Source organism: Nanorana parkeri, unplaced genomic scaffold (genome assembly GCF_000935625.1).
Source record: "Nanorana parkeri isolate BGI_ZX_2015 unplaced genomic scaffold, ASM93562v1 scaffold1027, whole genome shotgun sequence".
Lineage (NCBI taxonomy): Eukaryota > Metazoa > Chordata > Amphibia > Anura > Dicroglossidae > Nanorana > Nanorana parkeri.
In genome coordinates this window covers 492748-516902 of record NW_017307295.1, presented here as the reverse complement: position 1 = coordinate 516902, position 24155 = coordinate 492748, and the positions used below count along the sequence as shown (strand labels likewise).

General features: G+C 39.2%; 1 protein-coding gene across 2 annotated transcripts in view; it reads right to left on the bottom strand.

Annotated features, from left to right (window-relative positions):
* Positions 1 to 24155, bottom strand: part of ATP6V1H (ATPase H+ transporting V1 subunit H) — a 75659-nt gene that overhangs the window by 41667 nt on the left and 9837 nt on the right. For both annotated transcript variants that reach the window (XM_018567298.1, XM_018567299.1), the window contains exons 4-8: positions 15941 to 16040; positions 13825 to 13914; positions 7610 to 7723; positions 6139 to 6243; positions 855 to 908 (exon numbers count right to left, since the gene is read on the bottom strand). In XM_018567298.1, coding sequence (XP_018422800.1) covers positions 855 to 908; positions 6139 to 6243; positions 7610 to 7723; positions 13825 to 13914; positions 15941 to 16040 — 463 coding nt within the window. The remainder of the gene's footprint in view (positions 1 to 854; positions 909 to 6138; positions 6244 to 7609; positions 7724 to 13824; positions 13915 to 15940; positions 16041 to 24155) is intronic.

Genomic DNA, 24155 nt, shown 5'->3' with positions numbered 1-24155 from the left:
AAAACTAAATCTAAAAATACATTTTGCCCCCAACTTCAAGCAGAAATCTCCAGTCAAAAATAATTTAAAAAAAATAATAGCTCATTGAACAAAATAAGCAGGTCCTAACCTGTTCCAAAAACATTTTTATATATTTCTTTACAAAAAAAAAAATCAAACCTGCAGCACAATTAGCCAAAGATCAAATCAGTACCCAGCTTTTGTGACCAGGGTCTAGGTCATGAAATTTAGCCCACTGGATGAAAGGCTGATTGTATATTCTCACAAATGTGCGCCATTTTTCATCTACCAGGGTCACAGACACCCCATTGTCATTAGATCCGCCTGGAAAAGGTATCAGATAAGGATCATCAAATGTAAACTTTTAGGACTACTTCAATGCAGAAGTTCTGCACCAACTACCACCAGCAGCTATGGCTGTTTAAATTACATTAATGGTTTATTTTAAACATTAGTTTTATACTAGTATGAAGCCTCTTGATCTCGTTAGCTAAGCACTGTTTTTGCTTCAGAAGCCACCATCATCCTTGTAATGTTTGTCATCCGCTATATCAAGAGCTTGTAATCTTCATTTCGGAACCATACTTTAAATACTTCTTCAGAACTTGGTTCGAACTCTATTTATAGTTGTTTTGTGCAATGAGAAAAACAAGGAAATGTGGGTTGCTCACAAATGAGACATGGAACAGATTGTATTTTATAATGGATTGTTCTAATAAATAAAATAACCCACAGCTGAACAGACCAAGCTAAGCTTTAAGTAGCATGCTGAAAGCCCAATGTCAACTAACAGTGCGCTTACCTATGATTCACGATCATACCATATGATTTTTTTCCTTTTACAGTACACTTACATCACTTGGAGAGACGGTTCCTGTTTCCATGGCAGTTCCACTTGCTCGTAATTTCTGAAGCAGAAAATAAAGTAAGAATGTAAAAATAATAGTGGTCCTTTGTAACCCTCTTTCATCTTGACTACTGTTTATATTGGCTCAGGGTCAGTCCAATCAAAACTAATATTTGAGTTTTGAGATTCTGTATTTGTATAGTTAAACCACAAAACTTTTCTGTATATCTCCTATAGCACAGTTGAGTACTATATGTGACACTTTTTCATTTGGTCTAACAGTTAAATAAATAGAAGCATCTTGTACAGTACTCAGCAGCTGTTCTCTGATACAGCTACAGTCACCTTCTGCATTATATCTTTTGAAAACTTATTGGCAATATATCTGAATTAAGTTCCTAGATCTGCACACATGGTATAGTTACTTTGATAATTTCCAACTCCCCATGATGGCCTTTTAAATTATTAAATGCACTGTAACAGGAGGTATTAGAACAGGAAAAATGTGGGCGGGAATATGCAAAACTCCCAGTGAACAAGAACAGAGTTGTGAATTATCGCAGGCAGATTCTGCTGTAGCAATATCCAAGGCATAAATGAAGCCAGAGGTTAGTGCAACCCACCTAAAACTTTAAATGACGGTATCCTCATTTCCTTAATTGCCCTACATTGGAACATAGTAAAATTTCAGTCATTTGAGCTTACTAGTTCAAGCACAGCCTTTGGCAGCAGTCTAATGCAGCATGGTCTACATACAGCAGAGAAAAAAAAAGAAAGGTTTCACATCAAAGAATTATGAAGCAAGAGGCTGCAGTATAGCCCATACAGGAAAAGAATGCTGAATCTGGCTACAAGGGATTATACAAAGAATATATTTAAAAAAGTAAACACAGTGGAATTTCAATCATTAAAGCAGAAGTTAAAAAAAACCCCCACAAACAGGCTTTTCTTGTCTCTTTTTTCCTAAATGCTCCTCCCTACTTGACAACACATATGAAGCTCATTGTACAATCTCAGCACAATTCTGTATCTGGAGCAAGAAAATCCTGTGTGCATGCCTAGGAGTTACATCATACTTTCACGTTATAGCAAAATGCTCATGAGGGCCCCAAATTTGGCTTTTTAGCGGGGCAGTTTACTTCCACTTAAACACTTAGTTTTAATGCTTCCTGGGTAGCCAATTTTACTCGCTGCCTAGAGTTGCTATATGATTTAGCTGTACAGATAGAGCTAATGGTACTGAGAAATGACCACATTTAAATTTTGAGTGAATATTAAAAGAAATGTAAAGTGCACATGTGGCCAGGCTTGGGATGAACAAACCCTCAGTGGCCACTGTAGCTGCAGGCACCAAAGCAATTCATCTTCAATATTCAGCAGCCTTCTAATCTTAAATATTAATGTAATTTTATTGGTATCTATCTACCAGTAGCTGCCTCATTTTTCCCAGTTTTTTTGGGTAAAAGTAGGTACCTCGGCTTATACTCGGGACGGCTTATACTCGAGTATATACGGTAAACACAAAGATAATACTCTTGCAGTGAAAAGGGTGAGCTGAGCTGCTAAGAGAAAGATTTCAGTGCTTCTGCTGACTTCTGAGGATGAATTGCCCCACTGTGCCTGCAGCTACACAAGGCAGTCAGCTTGGAAATATGCAAATACCTAGATTAACAAAGCCTGGTCACATGTTCACATTCAGAAATGCAAATATTCCTTTTTATTTTTGTTATAGAAAAGAAAGGGAGAGAAACTGTAACTACACAAATATATTTCATTAGTGCAGCTACCTTATTGCATTTCTGCCTTGGAAACATGGGGGTCGGAGAAATAAAATCCTTTGCTCTAGCAATACTGTCTTATATGTATGCTATGCTATTTGCTGCAACAAACAGTAGAAAGGTGAACAGCAGAAATTTTCACAAGCCCAAAGGACCCTGAAGTAGTGATTGCTTAACTTTGAGAAAAACAATTTATAATACTTTTGTGCATGAAATCAATACTTGGTCATCAATCAGCATGAGCCTCACAAGTCATGTAATGCTCTACATGACTAGCTTTATTACATAGTATAGAAAAAAGAAACTACCTAAGCTTATCATGTGGGTTAAAATGGAAGAGAGTTTATCATGGCAAACCAGAGCATTCATCTTCAAAGATGCATTTCTAGGATAAAAAAAAAATTAAAAGTGCTAATTTGGCACAGTGGAGCAATATTGGTGCTCAATGCATAATCATTCATCTTTTTCTTGGACTACATTGAGGCACACACAAGTCTTTAAACTTCAAGTATACTGCCACCTACAGAAGGATTGGACACTGAAAAATAAACCAAAACGTAGACCAGCCAGAAAAAAAACCCTCCTTCTACCATCTTAGTTTTGTAGCAAGGCAGTACAGAGAGCATGATCATAAACACAGAGGGGTGGGAACTGTGTCCTATAATGGACTCCGAGAAAATTATTTTACGGTAAGAGTCCATTGAGGGACACGTGAAGTCTCTAACTTCTGAGATATTCAAAAGCATTCCAACTTAGGAGTGGCCAACACAGCAATCACTAAGAGGGCAAAGAAAATACAAAACAGAAAATTGGGGACTGCCTGCAGCTAAAAGAGTCACCACCGTGATCTAACGCCCAAAGCCAGTATAAGATGAGACTGAAATATCCATCTTGTAGAATATGTAAACACAACAGCAGGCGGACCCCTTGCAAATTTGGGAAACAGTTGCTTGATGCTGAAAAACCCAAGAAGCACTTACAGATATGGTAGAGTAAGTCTTGATAGGAAAGGATGGGACCCTATCCGTAAAAACCATAAACTTCTATAATGGCTAACTAAGCCAACTACAGATGGTGGAATGAGAAGCCAGTGCATCCTTTCAAGGTCAATCTGGCACAGCAAAAAGGAAATAAGCCTTTAGGGCTTGTTCACTGAATGTGGTGCGTTCAAGAGTGGTAGCTGCTGGAACGCACCGCAATCCCTCACAAAACTTCCCCCTGCATTCTGGGGCGGGAGGTGGCGTGGCAGTGCATTGAATTCAATTGCACCGCCTCCAAACTCCCCCGCCCTGCGATTGGACGCGTGGCGGGGGGGAGCGTGGAAGCGGTGCCATTGAATTCAATGCACCGCCACGCCCCCTCCCGCCACAGAGCGCAGGGAGAAGTTTTGTGAGGGATTGTGGTGTGTTCCAGCAGCTACCGCTCTGGAGCGCACCACATTGAGTGTGAAGAAGCCCTTAAAATATAAAGCAGTGGCTGCGGGACAGATTCACACAGCTGGAACATCATAGAGACAACGGAGGGAAATTTATTTTTGGTAAACTGGAGCCGTGGAGCCGTGCAGATGTAGAGAAGAACATTTACTGGAGGTGAAAGGCAGAAACTACCTTAGAGAAGAAGAAGGAAGTCTTGGACCTCAACACCATGGTATCCCTATGCAAAGCAAGAAAGGATTTTCTTGCAAGCGTAAGGTAGTCAGTTTAGACAATCGGCTTACGGAGGTGATGGCTACAAGAAACACCACCTTGTGGGTAACAATAGAGAAATTAATATCTGTAATCAACAGCAGTTTCTGAAGTACAAAGAGTACTATATGCATATACCAAAGAGTCACAGGAAACAAAAGGTCTTAATTAAAGAGTAAAAGGACAATGGTCTCTGAAGGAAAAAAAAAAAAAAAGGGCAGGGGCCTAACCCTTGATAGTGCTGAGAGCCAAATACTGGTCCAGACTGAGCTAAAGGAAAGTGGATTCATCACACAGATAAACTCCTGGGTTGGAAGACCCAAAACTCACACCAAGTGAAGTATGTTTTCAATGTCTGATGATAGACCTTGCAGGAAGTGTACTTCTTAGCTTTTAGCATTTTAGGAAATCACAGACTCAGAAAAGCCCCTGTCCCTCAGCAGCTAGGTTTCAAAAGCCATGCTGTTAAAGCCAGTGACCGTGAAGCAGGATGGCAAATCAGTCCTTTCTGGCAGTACTCATGGATCATAGGACAGGAGTCTTGGTAAGCTGGCATACCATATCCATCTAGGCCAGTCCAGAGCAATGAGGATCGAAATCCCAGAGTTTGAGGCAATGCCAGCACCTTTGAGTTAATATATTTTTATTTCAAAATACATATAGCTAATATAAAACACACATATATACATATACATACATACATTCTTGGGGGGGGGGAGGAAGTCCAAACGTTAACTACTTAATCCCCCATATGTGTGTTGCGTGAATATTTCTGTTCACTATCTCTTAAATTTGAGTACTATATTCTTCATAATTTCTTACCCCACCACCCATATTATGTGAGTGTATTCCCTACTTCTATGTGTTCCCCTTAAAATATACATATCAACCTATAGGTAGTAGAGTGTGAATCCCCCTCCTATAATAAGAACCATAGTTCCATTTAATCTTCCATGTTCTGTACAAATCCAACTATGTATTCTAACTACTTGTGGTCATCTATGTGACGTGTTACCCTTTAATACCACCTAGAATTCTAATTTCTAGGCGCTGTGAAGGTGCCTCCTACCCCCTTTTTACTTTGAAATAAATATGTTTTTTCAGCATTCGGACTTCCTTTTTCCCCTTATTCTATCCTCCTTCCCCCCTTACTCCCATACATGTAGGTCAAATACATTTATAATTCATTATAAACAGTAAAACCAAATATTATTTATTAGTTTAACCGTTCGCTTTATTGGCCATGCCAGCACCTTTGGACCTTGGAAGATGTCATTGAAAAGACAAAACACCAGCAGTGACGTAGAGAAGAGTCTTGAGTGCGGGGGGAAAAAACTTAAGGAAAAAAAAGTGCTAACAAAAGTAGGCTAGTCTTTAACGCAGCAGAGTAAAGACATCCATTAGGATACTAGCAAACAACTGAGGTATGCTGGTAATAGGAGGTTTATCGTGGACTGGCCTACAGTTTATGTAAGTATCTATCTAACTAAGGGTTTGGGTAGAACAGATGCAAGTTGAATGCAGTGTACTTTTGTGTTGCTTTGACTGTGTGTAAATTATGTTGACCAGTTCTTGACTTGCTTCTGAGGTTCTATTGATTAGCCTAATAGTTGCTTAGCGATGTTTCTTTATTCACCATTCTTAGCCATATATAAGGTTATAAATTCAACATGTTTTACTAAGCACTGCATGAGTTACAGATTAAATCATCTTCCTCTCACATTATGCACAAGTATAAGTGCATGAAGCTTTAAATGTAAGTGTAATACATGGCAGTACATAAAGTAAGAAAATAGGTAAATTTCAATGAAAGGTTAGAAAAAAATACCTGTGAACTCAGCTGAGTTTTAATCCAGTTGAAGTAGTAATTCAAATCACTGCCTTCCATCAGTTCTCTCCCCCAAGCAGCCAATTTAGCAATTATACGTGCAGCCTGAAAGAACAGGAAAAAAAACATGTACAGATCTTTATTTTTAACACGTACATACAACAGGTCGCTTTTTCCCTCTGGCCATGGTTACCAAGGAATAAATAATACATCAATCTACCATTTCTGAATGTATAAAAATTATGTAGTGATGTGAGTGAATTTATAAAACAATGTATTTAGTCCATACATAAATATTCAGAATATTCATCCATCCATGTGCAACTTATTTCAGTGCCATCATTTTCTTCATCACCAGATGAAGGTAAACATAGGGTCCCACCTCTAAATTATCCATTTAAACACAGAAGCACCAATAATTTTATATGGGTACGAGGATACAGAAGCAGTGAACTCTTTCCATTTTTGTATGGGAAAAGCTTGTACTTGTAATTATGTGCTGCTACTTTTGTGATCCAGGCAGTTCCGCTAGAAAAAATAACCCAATATTCATCCTTCAATGCAGCAGAAATTGTTCAAAAACATTGGTCAAAACACTCCCAAGGTTGAAATCATCCCTCTGCTGACGCTGTTCTCTCCTGCTTTAAGCATATTCACTCTCAGCACATCTACACTGCTATAGAGCCTGACTGGTTACTAGTGGCAGTCCTCTCCCTCCCCTGCCTCTATTCATCTGAGTACTACTGTACAGAGGTTTACAAGAGACTGACACAAAGACATATTCAGGTAATTACATTAAAAATACATTTTACAATTTTTTTTTTACTTCAGTAAAGGAAACCTTTCCTAAAACAAACATGAAGGGTCACCATGGTTGAGATCCCATACTAGCCTTATATTTTGTAATGCAGGCAAACTGCATAGTACTTTATAAATCCATTCCTGTCATTGGGGCCTGTCCTCACAAGAAAGGATGCATTTTAGTGCGTTTTAAAAAAATATCCTGCAAGCAGCTGTTTTGGTGCACTGACCAGCAATATCCCTTTAGGTCAGCTGAATGGAGACCTACAGCATTGCAAACATTATGTGAAAAGCCATAGCATCATAAATTGCAGACATTATCATTTCCAATCAGATCTGCAGTGAACAAGCCCCAAGGATGGGGCTGTAGGCTGTGTGCTTATAGGCTAATTTACATCTATTCCCTTCATGTGTATTTCACAACCAATCCCAAATGTGGATTGTACATCAACAGGGTAACAAATAGGCCCTTGCTGCCCAGTTTACAGATAATTCCCTCTAGCCTTTTTAAATTAAATCACTGTTCACATTATTTTTGGTACTTGATTATTCAATAGCATATAGTAATCAAACAAAAAACAGTGGTAAAAATAGAAGCAGAAAATTGGCTGAAAACTTAATAAAACATAATAAAACATAATGGTTGTAAAATATATTTTTTTGGTTTTACCATGTGAACTGTGAACAAGTCCTGACGATTCAGCATTGGTAAAAAGTAAGACCAGGCAGTGTTTTTCCCACGGCGAGCATAGTCAAAAAATATGCTAACACGCTGATGATTTTCCTGCAAAACAGAGACAAAAAAAAAAAAGTTACAATCATTTACTTGTTTTTTTGCTTTACCTCTTGACATAGATTTTGCATCAAAACCAGAACATAATACAATCTAATATATTTGTACAAAATACAAATATCGTACAATAAAAAAGGTAAAAAGGCAGGATAGATGATAGATAGATAGATAGATAGATAGATAGATAGATAGATAGATAGATAGATAGATAGATAGATAGATAGATAGATAGATAGATAGATGTCTCCTGATCTCTCCAAAGACAGCTAGAAGACCGATATGTACAAGGCACCAGCAAATGCCACTGGTTGAGACCTGCCAGGAGGAATATCTAATAACCACGTTGAGAAATCTAGTCTGATTCCTACTGTTTTCCCATTCAGCTTGGATCTAATAATAAAAAGAAAGTTAATCCAGTGACCATTTCATACAACCTCATCCTGTTTTTATGACTACCCCAGTTATATGACATTTCACATCATGCCAATACTTCTGTACTATTCTGCTTAAGTTTAAGGAGGATTGCCACACTCCTCTCCTACCTTCTGCCCCATCGATCACCCCTTTTACTCATACTCCTGTTCCTTCCCTGATATATTTCCCCATCTCTCCTTTCAAACCTCTCTTCAAATATTCTTTGTCTATCTCTATCTGTTCTAATTCCTTGCTCTACATCCACTAATTTATCACTTTTATTCTATACTGAAAATGTAAGAATGCTCCTATTACATTGTGGAACAAAAAGAAAATGATACACACTATCTATATATCCCCAGTAATTTATAGCATTATAACGAATATTTCATACTCTAGTGTGCTACTTACATTTATTATTTATATGTACCCTTGCAGTTCTCTTTATATTACGTTATTGTAAAGTATCACTCATCCTTTCATAGAAATGCAAATAAAACTATAGAAATTGAAAATGAAGTTCCTCTTGTTTCTCCCTCCATTAACCAGCCTAGTACCAAAGCAGTTTTGTCATTTTTGCACACACACATACTGCAATCTGGATTTCTGGATAGAAAATTACTTTCAAACCCCCAAACAAGTATATATTTTCTGAAAGCAGAGGCCCTGTAAAATAAAATAAAAAAATTGTAGCTGCATTTTTTTATGTTGCAAAATATTTTCGCAAATGTTAATCAAATCCATATTTTTAGAGGGGAAAAAAAAACTTAAATTAATTTTAGTGCAAACAATATAATACTTAAAATAATTTTTTGGGTAAAATATAAAAGATGCAGTTACCTCGTGTAAATAGATACCAAACATGTCAAGCGTTAAAATTGCGTGCCTGTGCATTGGCCCAATCCCCCGTGTAATCGGTATTTCAGCTGGCCAATATGGCAGCTGTGAGCACAGCGCTTCCTGTGCCACTGCCTACAGAGCAGATCAGGGAATGGTCTGCTCCTGCTCTACATCCTGACACCAATTGCCCAGAGAAGCAGGGAACCCGAAAACCACAGGAGGAGGTGGTGGGGACGAAGACACACGACATGTGCAGGCTGCTACAAGTGATCTGGCCAGCAGAGAATCGCTTGTTGAGAAAAAAACGGCAACAAGATGCAGTAGCAACCATGATCTTGGTATAACTACTTCAGGGACCAGGATAGAGAGAATATATATATATATATGTATATATATATATATATATAGCTCGAAAATCCACTTGTCTGCTCGTTATATATATATTATATACATATACATACACACAGCAGTCCTAAGTAGTTAAGAGAGAGAAAGAGACAACAAACAGCAAGCAGAAGATATGTCAATGGAAAGAGTGCTGAAAATGCAACAAGGAGGAATTAAGGAGATGAGGAGAGGTAGATGAGCAGAGGGGAGCTCAGGCAAAGCTGACAACACTGCTTAGGATTTAATTTTAATAGCAGTGTTGTCAACCTTGAACAGGAAGCTATGAACTCCCTTCTGTCAGAATCAAAAGGTATTTTTCTGTTCACACATTTTTAAAGAGATAAAATAGATGTACTAAACATGCTTTTCTTTTATTCTACCAACACATACACTTTAAATATAACTGCATAGCATTCTAAACAGACAGAACACAATAAAATATGTTTCCACAGGTATGCAATAACGGAAAATATTGGAAAGATTCAAGCAAGTCACAAAGCTAAATATTAGAAGGAAAAACAAAAGTCATAAAAGCACCCATTGTTACATATTAAAATTAAAAACTGCAGGCTTTATGACACTTGATCTTATGAACAAGAATGAAATCACTTGTCAGGGCTGACATTTACTGCCGAGTACAGAACACAAAGCTTATCTAAAAGTTGAGAACATTTACATGAAAGGAACATTTTAACATTTTCCAGAAACCTCTGTGTACACAGACAAAAAAATCTGTAGAGAAAAGCACTTAGCACAGCAACATAACTCTGAGAAAAGTATTTTGCTTATTAAAAACTGTAATTTATCAAAAAATGTTCATCATCCTTAGTCCCCGTTCACACCTAGGCGTTTGATGCGGCACAACTGAGCATTTTCTCACAAGCTGTAAAATGCCAAAAGCTGGAAAAAGTACATGAGGTTCTTTGCGGCAGATGACAGCACAGTTGGCCCCGTAGACTGCAATGTAAACGGCTGGAAACAGGCGACAAGCGTTTTTGCACATTTCTGTGTGCGTTTTTGCGTACGTTTGTCCATTGACTGCAAGGTCTTTTAACTGCCCACTTAATTGCATGTCGAACACATGCAAAATTATGCTAAACACACTAGATGAAAATGCGTGTTAATATGCATGAAAATGATGACACCTTGGTGTGACAAAAAAATAAATTGCAGTGAATTCTCCCCACTCCTCCTACAAAAAATACCCACTACACACAAACCTCTACCGTTAACACTCTTGATAGTTTCACTGGCAAACAAGAATTTCTTAAAAAATGTTTAATGGGCATTTCCAGATATTTTTTTGTTTCTGTGATGCCCCCTTTTTTAAAGGAGAACTATGAGGTGAGTGCTTTTCACTCACCTCATAGTTCTAGCCGACCTGCGACAATGAGACTGTCACAGGTCGGCTCAGTAGATCGGGAAGTGAGCGAACACATACTGGCGTTCGCTCACTTCTCGATCCTGTCACAGCTCTCTGCCGTGACAGGGGAGTGGCTGGATTCCCCCCTCTGATCCTCCAGCGCTGACTGGCGGAACGGACGGGGGAGGGGGCGGGTACAGCTGGCTCTGCCTCTAGATAGGCAGAGCCAGCTGTCACTCATGCAGCTGGGCAGATCCAGACATAATTGTTGGGATCCGCTTCAGCTGAGGCGTCTCAGTATACAGGCGAGCTGTAGCTCGCGGTATACTGAGCTTAGGGTGACGGTAGGAAGCTAGTTTGTGTCCTCCCGTTACCCTTAGGAGAACTATGGGGAAAAGCCCTAACCCCATAGTTCTCCTTTAATGCAGATAAATTACCTCCCCACAGAGCTCCCAATGTATACCTTGACAGAGTGCTATACTTTTCAAGATTTCCTTTTCAGGTACACCTTCTGGTGACACCGCAGAATATTATTCATTACAAATCAATACAATTGTCTAATGCAGTGTTTCCAAATCTTTTTTTAAAGTCATGGCACCCTTTAAAAGTAAGAAAAATCACAGGGCACCAAATCCAACATAGAGGTGATTTGCAAAAACAGACAAAAGTGGGGTTCCCCACTTTGCATCAAATTCCCCCCCTTCATATCAGAGTTCCCCTTTACATCAGTAGAACCGCTTCACATTAGAAACCCTCATCGCCTCAGGAGCCCCCTTACATATCAGGTTCCCCCCTTTTAGATCAGAGTCCACTTCCTTCTAGATCAGTTCCTGAAGTGAAGAGTTCTCTTTTCACTTCAGGAGCCTCATTTGGAGGCACCACTGAGGAAGCCAGAAGGCACCCTGGTTGAGAAAGGCTGGTCCAATGTATTTTAAAGGTTAATTTTCACTTCACTAAGTACTACAAACAGCAGCAGTATTGGAGACCTACCACTGTAAACAGGGAGACTTTGGAACGTGAGAAGTCTTCCTGAACTATTCAGAGAAAGATTGATTATCCAGTTCCTGACTGGTATGTTAGCAGGATGCATTTGAGCCTATTGTGTCCCAAGAAAATTCAAGTCTGCAAAAGTTCAACAAACATGCACTCTCATACGACAGAAGAGTGCAAGTGCGAGAAGGATATCATTCCAAATGTTCTTTACTGGCTTATTAAATGCTTTACTCGTTTCTCTTGGACTATAGGCTCTACGGCTGCAACTAATGATTATTTTCAAAAATTAATTAAAAAAAAAAATTAAATACCATCCCTACATTAAAAATGAAATACACAAATGCAGTGTTACAAACAAAGTTTACTTCAGAATAAAACAGCAAGCACAATTTTTTGCAATCGCACTGCACTGGAGTGCACTTTATTGCGGTACCATGCGTTCCAGTGTGGGCGATCACACTGTGGGTGGGAGGTGCATTTGGGGTGCTAAAATGAATGGCACTGCAACTCACCTCCCGCAGCAAAATTTGTCAGGCCGAAACTGAAAAATGACTTTTTTCCCACCTTTTATCATTTGTTTTGAAATAACTGCATTGTAAGCACATGACGCTTGAATAGCTTCAGCCAGGGAATGACAGCAACCAGTGGCAAGATTCCGCAGATGGCAGCTGAATATAAATACAGCAGGTATTGGGCTGGTGCAAAAGCCAGCCTGCTATTGGCCAAACTGCAATAGCCAATAGCAGGCTGGCTTTTGCACCTGCCCACTGCTTGCTGTGCTCTCCTCCCAGCATGGAGGAGAAAGCTAGAGGATCCAACCAATTAATCAATAATGAGAATAGTTGACAACTATTCTCATTATTGATTAGTTGGTTGCAGCCCTAATAGGCTCATTATTTCCCTTAGACTATAGACTATAATTACAAAATGTTCTCCCCCTGACTAACAGGAGATACCCTAGAGAAATATCTGCTTCGACCAGAACTGCAAATAAAAAAAGTATTTCCCCAGTGGCATCACTTTAATAATTTACATATTTGCATACATAATGTTGTTGTCCTTTAACTGGTAACCCTTTTTTGCTGTGACGCAGACTGGTAAGAATAGTAAAAAATAATCAATGTGAAAAAAAAAAGAAGAAACATTGTGCACAATGTATATAAATTGACCTTATTATCAAAAGACATCAATCAAGCAAATTAGAATCTTAGTTCCGCTTGTTTGTTTACAGATTAATTAAAATGTCATCATTAGTCAAAGTGATAAGGGCAAGGAACAAACCCATTGTCCCAGCAATAATATAAATGAATATTCATTTTATACAACAAAGGCACCAGCAAGAACATAAATTGGCTGCTCAGATCTTTTCACCTGGTAAGGATTTGATGTATATAATTGTGGGATTCTAATATCAAATCACAGATGCACATTTAAAAAGCGACCCCAAACAAACAACTAAATGCACAAGACTCTGACCTTGGGCCCCTTCTATTCTCCATCTACACCTCTTCCCTGGGTCGGTTGATAAACTCCCATGGCTTCCAAATCAATATCCAAATCTTGCCAACTCAACCTCTGTAACCTCCAACATTCATACCTTTTAACAAATGACAACGCAAAGCTTCTAATTCATCTCTTCAGGGAAGCTTATTCCACTTTGATATAACCGCCCTTTCAGTTCTTCCATTAAATCATCCCAAACCGTTATTACCTTTTGTATCACTTGCCTCTCCTACAAGATTGTAAGCTCTCACAAGCAGGGCCCTCCTACCTACTGTACTGAAATTGTATTGTCTGCCTCAGTTTTGTAAAGCGCTAAATAAATCCCTAATAATAATAATAAATAATCTTTTTTTTCGATTGGTGTACTGCATTTATACATTTCTACAAATGGCATTGTAAAAATGTTCTGTGTAAACAAACGTACCAGAAGTTAAAGGTCTAGGATCAGAAAAAAAAAGCCAGAGAATTTTGAAAGAACACATATTTGCACAATGTTATACAATTATGCTCAATACAAGTATGCTGATAACTGAAACACTTAAGTGTAGCTGAACTAAAGAGACAAGCCGGCAAAGGTGCAGTTGCTTCTTACCTGGAGCATGTCATCCACCATGGTTAAAATGTACTGCACTGTCTGCTCCTTTGAAATGTGGGTCATCAAGTTAATGAAGGTTTTAGCACACTGTTAAGAAAAAACATATTTAAAGGATGATAGAAATTAAAACGTTCAGATTTGTAAAGAAACATTATGCACTCCATTATTGACCAACTGCTCAGTTAACCTTAGTTTTTTCAAACTGGTTGCATCACAGGTTTAAACTGGGTTATAATGGACCAGTCAGGAGTGCACTCAAAACTAGTATTGCAGTATTAGCTGGGTGTGATTTAACACTACAAATTGGCTGCTTAAACCCGTCAGGCTGGTAGAAAGACAATACTAACACTAATGTGAAAGTGCAGCCAGCTAGTTGTGCTTGCAGGTAGATTTGTTAATCTGCAACATTTATACTTTTCTTTGAGTGTGTGAAGACCCTGAATGCTGTGCAGGACTTCTACCAGACTTAAGCTGTGTCCATCCAGTGCTCAGCCCCATTTCTATCATTCAGCAATATAAATGTGTGAGCTTCAATAACCAGTGAAGGCTCTCCTATTGGACTGCTGAATAGCTAAGGGTGGGGCTTAGCTTCAGGATGAGGGGCAAGTCAAGAAGATGTCTAAGCCCTTGGTGTAATGTGTGTTCAGGGTCCACAAACTTAGAAGTCTTACAAATCATGAACTTGCTTCTGCTGGTTGTCCTTTAAACAGTATTTTCTGTCTACCTTTATAAAACTGACCGTATTTTTTCAAGCAATTAACACACAAACTACGTTAAAAATCTTAATGTTGTGTGCTGGTTTATACTTGTCAAGTGGAGGGATGCTTTTCAAAACCAATGGAAGGTTTCCTTTGGGATTAACAAAAGCAATCAGCCAAACAATATTAACCTAAACAATTACACCATGCACCAAAGCATAAACATGCTGGAATGCCTGCCTCATTCATGAAATCCAACCAACTGGTAGGAGTTCCCCAGCCAGTCTCTCAAGAGTGTTCCATGCCATCAGAAAGATGAAAAACAGTTTATTCTGCTGAATTCTACAGCAGGCGTTAACACCTCACAATACAAAGTAACTGTTGAACTTTAGCTGTAGGTTAAATAAACATTATACAATATCCTGCTATTCTGAAATATTTAAAGCAGGCAGGTTTGTCTAAGGGTTTGTTCACACCAAATGCAGACCAGATCGGCATGAGTTTCTGCACACGCAGTGCGTTGTGCCGCGTTTTTGATGCGTTCCAGGCCGTTTTTGTCTCTAAAAAAAAAGTGTTTTTTTTAGCCTAGAATGGACTTCCAGTGCGTTCACATGCGTTTTTGATGCATTTGCATGCGTTCCAGAGCAGGAAAAATAGGGCTTGCTGCAGTTTTTTTTTTACATGCTCTGGAACTGAACGCTGCGGTGTGAACTAGAGCCCAAAATACCATTGGAATACATTAGATGCAGTTTTGATCCGGTCTGTAACTTCTCTGCTCTGCAATGCAACTCAATTGGTGTGAACTAGCCCTAAAGGATTTCATTTATCAAGGTCATGGAACAGCAAGAAGTAGTCACGCTGAACTGGATTTATGTTTTAATGTTGGACATTGTTTCTCCCCTCAAAGTGACTTTTTTTTGTTCAAATGAGTTTAAAAACATCATAGAACCTACATTCCATGAGATCTGGGGCAAGTGTGAAATGTTTCAATTATGTGGCTGAAGGTATGAATTGATCTCAAAACGGCAATATATGTGAGTGCTGAAAGCCCACAACCAACAAGTGTTGGATGATTGTTCCCGTCTGATAAATCCATTTTAACAGCTTTACTCAAACAAACTATTAACGCCTGCCCAAGACTTAATGGCAACATGGGCATGGGATTATATTAATTAGAGCAAGACATATTTACATTTTTTAATCATACCTGATTTTTTTTCAAATCAAACCTGACTGGTTTAATGTAAACTAAAGATTGGATTAAGCTGTCTAAATCGGTATTAATGCTGGGATAGATATGTTCCTGGCACTCAGGTAAACTGAGGAAGGCACTTTGATAAGTGATGAAACATTACAATCAAAACCAGTTGCATGTGACTCCTGACAACTATAGCAGTTGATTAAGTAAATCTTACCTGATTGCTTTCATTTGTTAGGATTGCTTTCTTCTCTTCAGCAAGGGATTTTTCAAACCTTAAAATAAATTCACAGTCTTCTCCAGAAATCATCTGACCCCTGTAAAAAAAAAAAAATCAGTGTAAGACTAATACAATGCAGGAACACACAAACTGTAGTACAGGCAAACTGTGTGAAGTTTATGATGAAGTCAGACAGCATGAGGCTGGGTATAGAGTCTTTAGAATTGCTAAATGTAATTCACTTTACATACAGGATGGCTCTGAGGAAGGGGACATGTCCCTGAAAACACATTCAGGATGGCTATGAGGAAGAGGGTGTGTACCTGAAAACGTGTTCAGCCTTATCACATTGCTGTTCTGAATAGTCAGCATTGGTCAGCTGGACACTCATTTTATGGTGTCATTTGCAGTACCAGTTCCACAATTACCACTGTTGTGTTTGGATGCATGTCGTTCTCTAGTGTCATATGAGTAAATTGAATGATATTTAATAAATGCTTTTGTTACTATATCACACAAGGGAAAAACGCTTTCTTTCTTTTGCTTTGGCATGCTATATGGAGGATATCCCATACTCTTTGTGGAGAGCTGCCATCCCTGGTGAAGACTTTCACACACTAGCTGTGTGTTGAATTATGTCTTGGGTTGCCATGAGCGCTGAAGATCTTTTATGACTGTGGAAGTATCACATCTACAGTAAGAGTACCGGTGCATAGAGGCTATTGTAACCTCTTTATTGTTCCTTTTCCCAAGTCACAGCTCTCTAGCAATCCTTAAACAGAAGCAGTGAAAGTTCAGTGTAAACATTTATTTTACTTTCACTGTAGTTTACTTTATCTGTTCATTTTCCATTGGCTCGATTTAAAAAAAAATAAAATAGTTCCAGCTAGGGGCATAACTAGAACTCACGGGGCCCTAGAGCAAAACTTTGGTGCCCACTGCCCAACTCTCTCTGTAGAAGCTGGCAGTGTCAACTGTTGCAATGTGTCAACAATCTTTACATGAACTACCAAGGACAGGCAGTGGAAGAGCTGTCAGCATAGTCAGAACCCTACTAGGGAGCAGTGCTGGGGGTAAAAGTTATAGCAGTAATAATAACCATAATGATATTTTCTATTATATATGTTATGAATAATGGTCTTGCACATGCTTACTCTTCAACCCTAATACAAACTTCTTTAACTTCTAGCTTCATTAAACTTTTTTTAGAAACTCAGTCCTACAAGGTTTTAACTACCTGCTGTCTGCGCACTGAAAATAATTTTTTTCTGCTCGCATGCGAGCGAGCAGAACACACAGACAGTTGTAAACAGCCGTCAACAGCTGTTACATGCAAGCGTTTGAGCGGCTCTATAGTTGTCCGATCGCTTGTACCGTGGCCAACAGTGTGCGCCCCTCCTCCACCACTGTTACTGGCTATCGCGGTCTCCGCTGTCCCCTGTGGGTCCGGCTCGGCGGCTCTCTGCATTAAGATCGGAGGGAGATCAGCACTCTCCCACCTGCTGATCTCCTCTCTGAATGCAGAAGTGGTGTGTATTATACCACTTCCGCTTTCAGCTGTCATTTCTCTGGCTGCTATAGCCAGAAGAGAAGAAGCTGGTGAAGCAGATATGCTTTGTCAGCTTCTTTGGGGGTCCCCAAGTGACATTACGGGTCTTAGAGGCCCCTAATGTCTCCATAAAGAGGACCTGTCAGTGTGCCTGTGCAGGGGGTTGTTAGCCCCCTTTGTGATAGCAATAACATTAAGTGTAAAAAAATAATAATTAAAGTATCATATAAAAAATGATTTAATTATATTTTAAGTCTAAGCACATAAAAATACGAAAATACCCTTTGGTTGCGCCAACACGTGCAAATGACAATTATATTGCACATGTTACATATCACAGTGAATGTTGGAGTGCAAGCAATAATTCTACGGTCATCAATCACTGATAACACTAAACTTCTGAGTGGTAAAAGCTTTTAAATTGTGGCCTATGGGCAATTTTGTATATTGTTGTTTTTTGCAGTTTCGCGGGTGCGTGCAATTTTAAGGCTTGACATGTTTGGTGTCGCAATCTTTCCTTTATAGTAAAAAATAAAAACCCCAGTGGTGATTAAATATGACCAAATAAAAGCTCTATCTGTCCCCAAAAAATGGAATAAAATTAATTTCAGTACAGCGTTGCATGACGGAATAAATGTCAAAGTACCTCAGCGCTGAATACTGAAAAATAGCCTGGACAGAAAGGGGGTTGAACACCCCGGTCTTCAAGTGGGTAACAGAGGTGAAACTCGAGACTTATGACTGCATTAGGCATACAGGGTACATTTCAGTCTGTAGCAAAAGGTCAGAGAATAGGGGCCCTTTCACACTAAATTCAGAAGGTACTCACAAGTACTCACAAGTCAATCTTTATGTGAATTAACATGTATTGAGTGGATATACTTTACTGTATTCCTGTGCATTGCATTAGCATGGGTTCTTGGCATGTTGCGCTGGAAAAAAAAAAAAAATAGAGCATGCTCTACATTTTTCAGCGCAACAGAGCAGTGCGAACTGGCCCCATTCACACCCATTCATTTTTCATTGCTCTTGTGTTAGCATCTGTTTTAAAACAGATGCTAATGCAGCACAGCGGATCCGGTGTAAATGGGGCCTTAATCTACACTGCTAAGATACATAAGCAAATGTTTCTACTACACAGAGGGGGATCTGTGACTAAATGATCCTAAGGTCTCACGTCAGTCCTTCTATACTGGAAACTTCAGTTTTTCCTAATCAGTCCACCTAATGGGGCCCCATAGCAGCCACATGGGCTGCTATTGCACACCACACTTTGCAGACAATAAAAATAAATGATTTATTTGTATACAAAAAAAGGGTAACATTTTATTTTATCTAGAAAAGTGAATTCCAGTCTGAGTTTCCTAACTACTAATATTGAAATTGCTAGGGAGCTATGACATGTGATGTGGCAATAAAGAGCAGCATAGATACAGTCTAGCTTTATCCTTGATAGAGGTTCCTCTTCTGCAATTTAAGTACTTCAACTTTTATCAGCATATTATGCCCTATGAATTCTATCTCTCAGGTTTTGTAATTTAGTGCTAGCGATTATTGAAATCTGTGTGCCACCATAATCTATACAATGCTTTAGGTCTGAAAACACCTTGATGTTTCCGAGCAGTAGAAAAAGCGCTTCAAAATGCCCAACTCAAGAAATCCCATGATTTTCAATGACTCCTGTTGACACCCCGAGCAGCAAAACTCCAAATGCAGAAAAAAGTACACAAGCTTCTTTTTCGCCCATAGACTTTAATGAAAACGTCAGAAAACGTGTGTCAGAAGCATGTTGCACATTTTCGTGCGCGTTTGTATGCACGTTCATCCGTTGACCACAATGTTTCTTAAGCTGCCAGTAAAAACATGTGTCTTCATGTACGTGCGTGTTCATGCGTGTAAAAATGTGCCAAACATGCAAAAAGATGCTTGCGGAACCCGTGTGTACAAACACGCAAAAACGATGCCGCCTTGGTGTGAAGGGGGCCTTAGTCTTGAACTATACTACAGTGTATTAAACCGCACTGCTCAGACTCCACTACAGATTTTGAATAGAGCTTGTCATTTTTCTCTTTTCGATTCATAGCAGGGTTTTTCTGTTGATACATGTACTACATGTGGACTATTTTATCTGTTTTTATTGTCAGTTATGTGCACAACTAAACAATTGCAACTAGTTTTTTTTTTTAAAGGAGATCTCCAGGAAAACATTTTCCCTACCCCATGCAGTGGCGTTACCCCCGCACTACAAGGGTTTAGTGCTCGTTTGTGTCTAGCGACAAAGATATACTCCCCCCGAAGCTCCGAGCAGGCCAGCTGTCACAGTTCTCCGTCCAGCCTGTCTCCTTCTCTGTAGCACATTGGAATCCTCCTCAGCGTCCTCACTTCTATACACAGTATATAGAACGTGATGGTTTACAGGACCTTGGACCGCTGCAGGAGGAGGGGGAGAGACACTGGACCCATCTAAGAAGAAACCGGCTCAGGGTATCGGGTTAGTATAGCCCCACTGCAAGGGTTAATAAAAAAAATCCTGGAGTTTTTCTTTAACTGAAGGATTCTAACCCTTTGTAAAAAGTACATCTTATTTTCTGTAGGGATTTAGCAGTGTCTGAGTGATCAGACCTTATCAGCTGCTCACAGCACATGACTCTGAAGCTCTCTTATGTAGAATAAACAGAGACTGAAACCGATTTAACTGAGGTAGAACTCCGAGTGGGCCACCTGCTCAGATAACACCCTTTTCTACAATCACACACACACACACCTTAGCTCTATCCCCAATGTCTGCACCCCACATTGTGTGCCACAAGGAATGCACCCTAGGGCCAGCTGTGGGGGCACCATGTTTGGCACCACAGCCCTACAGAATATACAGATCTTACTTGATCACACAGGGGGGTCCGTCCATGGTCTTAAATCATTCACAATGTATTGAACTGTGCAGTTCAGAGATCCACTCATGTTCATTAACTGAGAACTAAAAGGGAAAGAACCTCAGAAGTGTTATGTTCTTTCATAGTCCAGTAAAAAAAAGCTGGAGTATGTGTACCAACAAGGGAAAGTGAAATCTCTGCATATTGGTGTCACTCTGATTGCTTATGCAGTAGCAGGGATGTGTGAAGCAGTATGATGCCAAAATTGTAACAGAATTATAAATAGTTTTGCAGGTAAAACAGTTCAAATATGTATTTCAATTGTGTACTTTGCAGTTTTCCTAAATTGCCTCTTTAAAACTACTTTATGCAAATGATTAATCTGAATGCATTACAATTCCAATTTCCAGCAAGAACCAGATTGATACCTTCTGTGGAACCCAGTGCCATTAACTACAAGGTATGGGCAAAAGAAATTACATTCTGGTTCACAGATTTATCTGAAATATAAGCAATGGAACAAGTTGAACAAAAGTTTTTTTTCCCTGTGATGTGAAGTTCAGATGATGGCCTTCCTTTTTCAACAATTTCCGCTTTTTCATTAATAAACCATAGAAAGACCTCCTCTGGAAACCATTTAGTCAAACACCAACACAGTGTCGCCTGAATCAATAGCTGCATGCGGTTATATTTGTGAAGGCCCTGCACAGCAGAACTACCTGTCAGGGAAATGTTTTCCGCATACAGACACAGCATCTGATCACTCGATTTCCTAAAATGTTTATGAAAGTGCTTATTCTAATAAGGTACTTGTTTTTCCCATCAGTAAGGATGGGCCTGGAGGAGAGGAGAATACCGTATTTGCGGCCTATAAGACTAGTTTTTAGACTTAAAAACATCCCCCGAAAATCGGGGGTCGTCTTATATGCCGGGTACACGCTGGATGTGCGGTAATACTATATGTACGGTAGCATCGGCTACATACAGTATACCGCGCTGAGCCAATCACGGCGAGCGATGTATTCTATTAATGAATACAAAGCCTGCCATGATTGGCTCCGCGCGGTATACTATATGTAGCCGAAGCTACTATACATACAGTATTACCGCACTGGAGAGGGGGGAATTGGAAACGCCAGTTAGCGAAAAGAAACCCAATGGATTTTTAAAGCAGGTTCTTTGAAGCCCTATGGACTTAATGCAGAATTCAACCTAAATTGTTTCATATCTAATGCCTGACATTTTTAGGAGCAGGAGTGGTTTTATACATTTTGTTATTTTTACATACTAGGTTTTTTGCGTCCATTTTATATATGCTATTTTTTTACATGTCATTCCCATTTTTTAGATTTATATATATAAATTTTTTTGGTTATCTGCCCCCTGTAGGCCTATTAGTTGGCCTATCTGTATAGTATTATATGGGATATATTTATTTGTATGATTTTATATGGATTTGGTGCTTAGGCTCCTCCTTTATGCTCTATGTTGTTGGTTTTATAACTTTTATGTATTTTTTATTTAATTTGATCTATTTCCCTTTCTTCTGTGCTCTGGCCTGTGTTGTCTCTGCTGATGGTGCTATTTCCATATATATGGTAAAGAAAGTGCACCTGGTTTACTGCCTTTACGGTAGTATGCTTTTCTGTTAAATAGACTTCAAGACATCAGTAGCTCCAGACCCCTGATGAAGTCACGTGTTTTGACGTAACGTACGTAGGGCAGAGCTTCTGATGTTACCGCACTGAGCTGAGCCGGATGAACAGGTTTTTTTATCGCTTTTGCTGCCATTTGCCCTGCTGGTCTGATCCAGCATTGTCTTGTAGATATTTTCTATGCTTCATTTGTTTGAAGGCTCATATATGTTACTCACTTATATATGTTTCAATTTATTAGATCTGTATGATTATTAGCTCGGCACAATATTTTAAAAAATGTTCAGATATTTAGTTATATCCTTAGTGCTTGGTAGCTCTTATTTTCACATTACACTTACTGGCACTGATCACCTTTGCTTGATTACTGTGATCCGACTTCATTTTATTACTTTATTGCTGTGGTGCATGTGTATAGAGCAATGCAGCGGATGGCGCTCGTGCAGAAGAAGTTTTGTGTGCAAACCTCGTAGTTCTAAGGAAACCGGAAGTAATGCATCCCAGAACTCGATAAGTTCGAACTTTCGATCGATCACCGGCATGAATTCAGAAATGATTTGAGGATCCCCAGCTGAGTGATGAAGAAATAAGATACATTTTTGTTGATAATTATTAAAAGGTACTCAAATGCATTTTTAAAATTTAACGCCAACATCTTCTTCCCGCTTTCTTCCAGGTGCTGAATCTTCAGTCATCTTGATTGGCCATCAGGGATGATGCAACGTATTCACATATGCATGGGAGTTCATTCATCCAGGCAGAGAGGTGTGCCAAGAATGTTATAATGAGCTGCGCATGGACATCTCAGTGTATATACTAAGGCAGATTGTGAACAGGCAATTGCAGTCTCTCTTGCAATAACCCCTTGTTTTTTGCAGAAGAGACATACAAATGTTTTCAGTTTAGCTCCACTTTTACATGTTCATGTTATTGCAATGATTAAATATGCAGTTTTCATTTAAATAATACCTTGTGACCTTGCCATGGCAGTTCAGGGAACTAATTGGTATAGGAACAGAATGTTGTCTCCCAATCATGTTTGTGCTGACACAGCCACTGTTATTTTCTGTTATTGTTGATAAACTGCTATGTATTGCATTGTATATCATTATGTTCTGGTATATTCCTGACAACTAGCGGTAGATTAGCATTAGTACACCTGTTGTCTGCATACATTGTTATCTTCCACCATTTCACCCCTATTGTTTTTTGTAAATTGGCACAGCCTTCTAGTAGATATGCCCAGCCTCTCCTCCACAACTTCTTTTAACTTCATCTCTCACAGTGTTAAGAGGGTTCTATAAATGGTGTTCCAATGTCTTTCCACCTCTAAGAATGACAAAGGAATAACATCCTTTGTATTGTCAAACCTGAAACAACATTGGATTCCACTCGGAGTAGAATGTTGCCAATGGATACCACCACCTCAGTAGGTTGTCATACTATGCCTAGAGACTAGTGTCAGGAGGTATGTTCAAATACATAAATTAGTGGTTGAGACAACAGTGCTCCTGCATTGGTATCCAGTCACTTGGGCTTCTGATGGAGACTACAAGAAGCTGTTTCAAAACACATAAATTCTCCTTAATCAGAACTGGAGCAGACAAAATCTGGAGCATATTTGCACTGCAACCAATCAGCTTCTCGGTTTCATTTTCAAATCTGAAGACATGCTGATTGGTTGCCATGGGCAACTGCTCCAGATTCTGTCTGCTCCAGCTTTGATAAATTTCCCCGATTGTGTGGACATGGTCCACGGCTGTCACCATTAGGAAATCCGCCCCAAGAAAAGCCATAGAGCCATCACTGGAGTGAATGCATTTGGACAGCAGCACTGAAGTGCAACAAAGAAATTAAAAACAGTGAAAACATGTATTAAGCATCACAGCATAATACATAGTGCTTTAAGAAACTAGCAGGGTTATTCACAAAAGGGTGAAGAGTTTGGAGAAGGCAGGAGAATTGAACAATCTAGGACAACAGAGCTAAACTGGAAAGTAAGCTGAATTGAAGAATTTTTCAAAATCAGTTATGTTGTCCTAGATCGGGGCACCCACAATTTTTCGTTCCGAGATCTACTTTTCAAAAGGACAAGCTCAATGAGACCTACCAACGAAAAAAAAACACCTGCATTC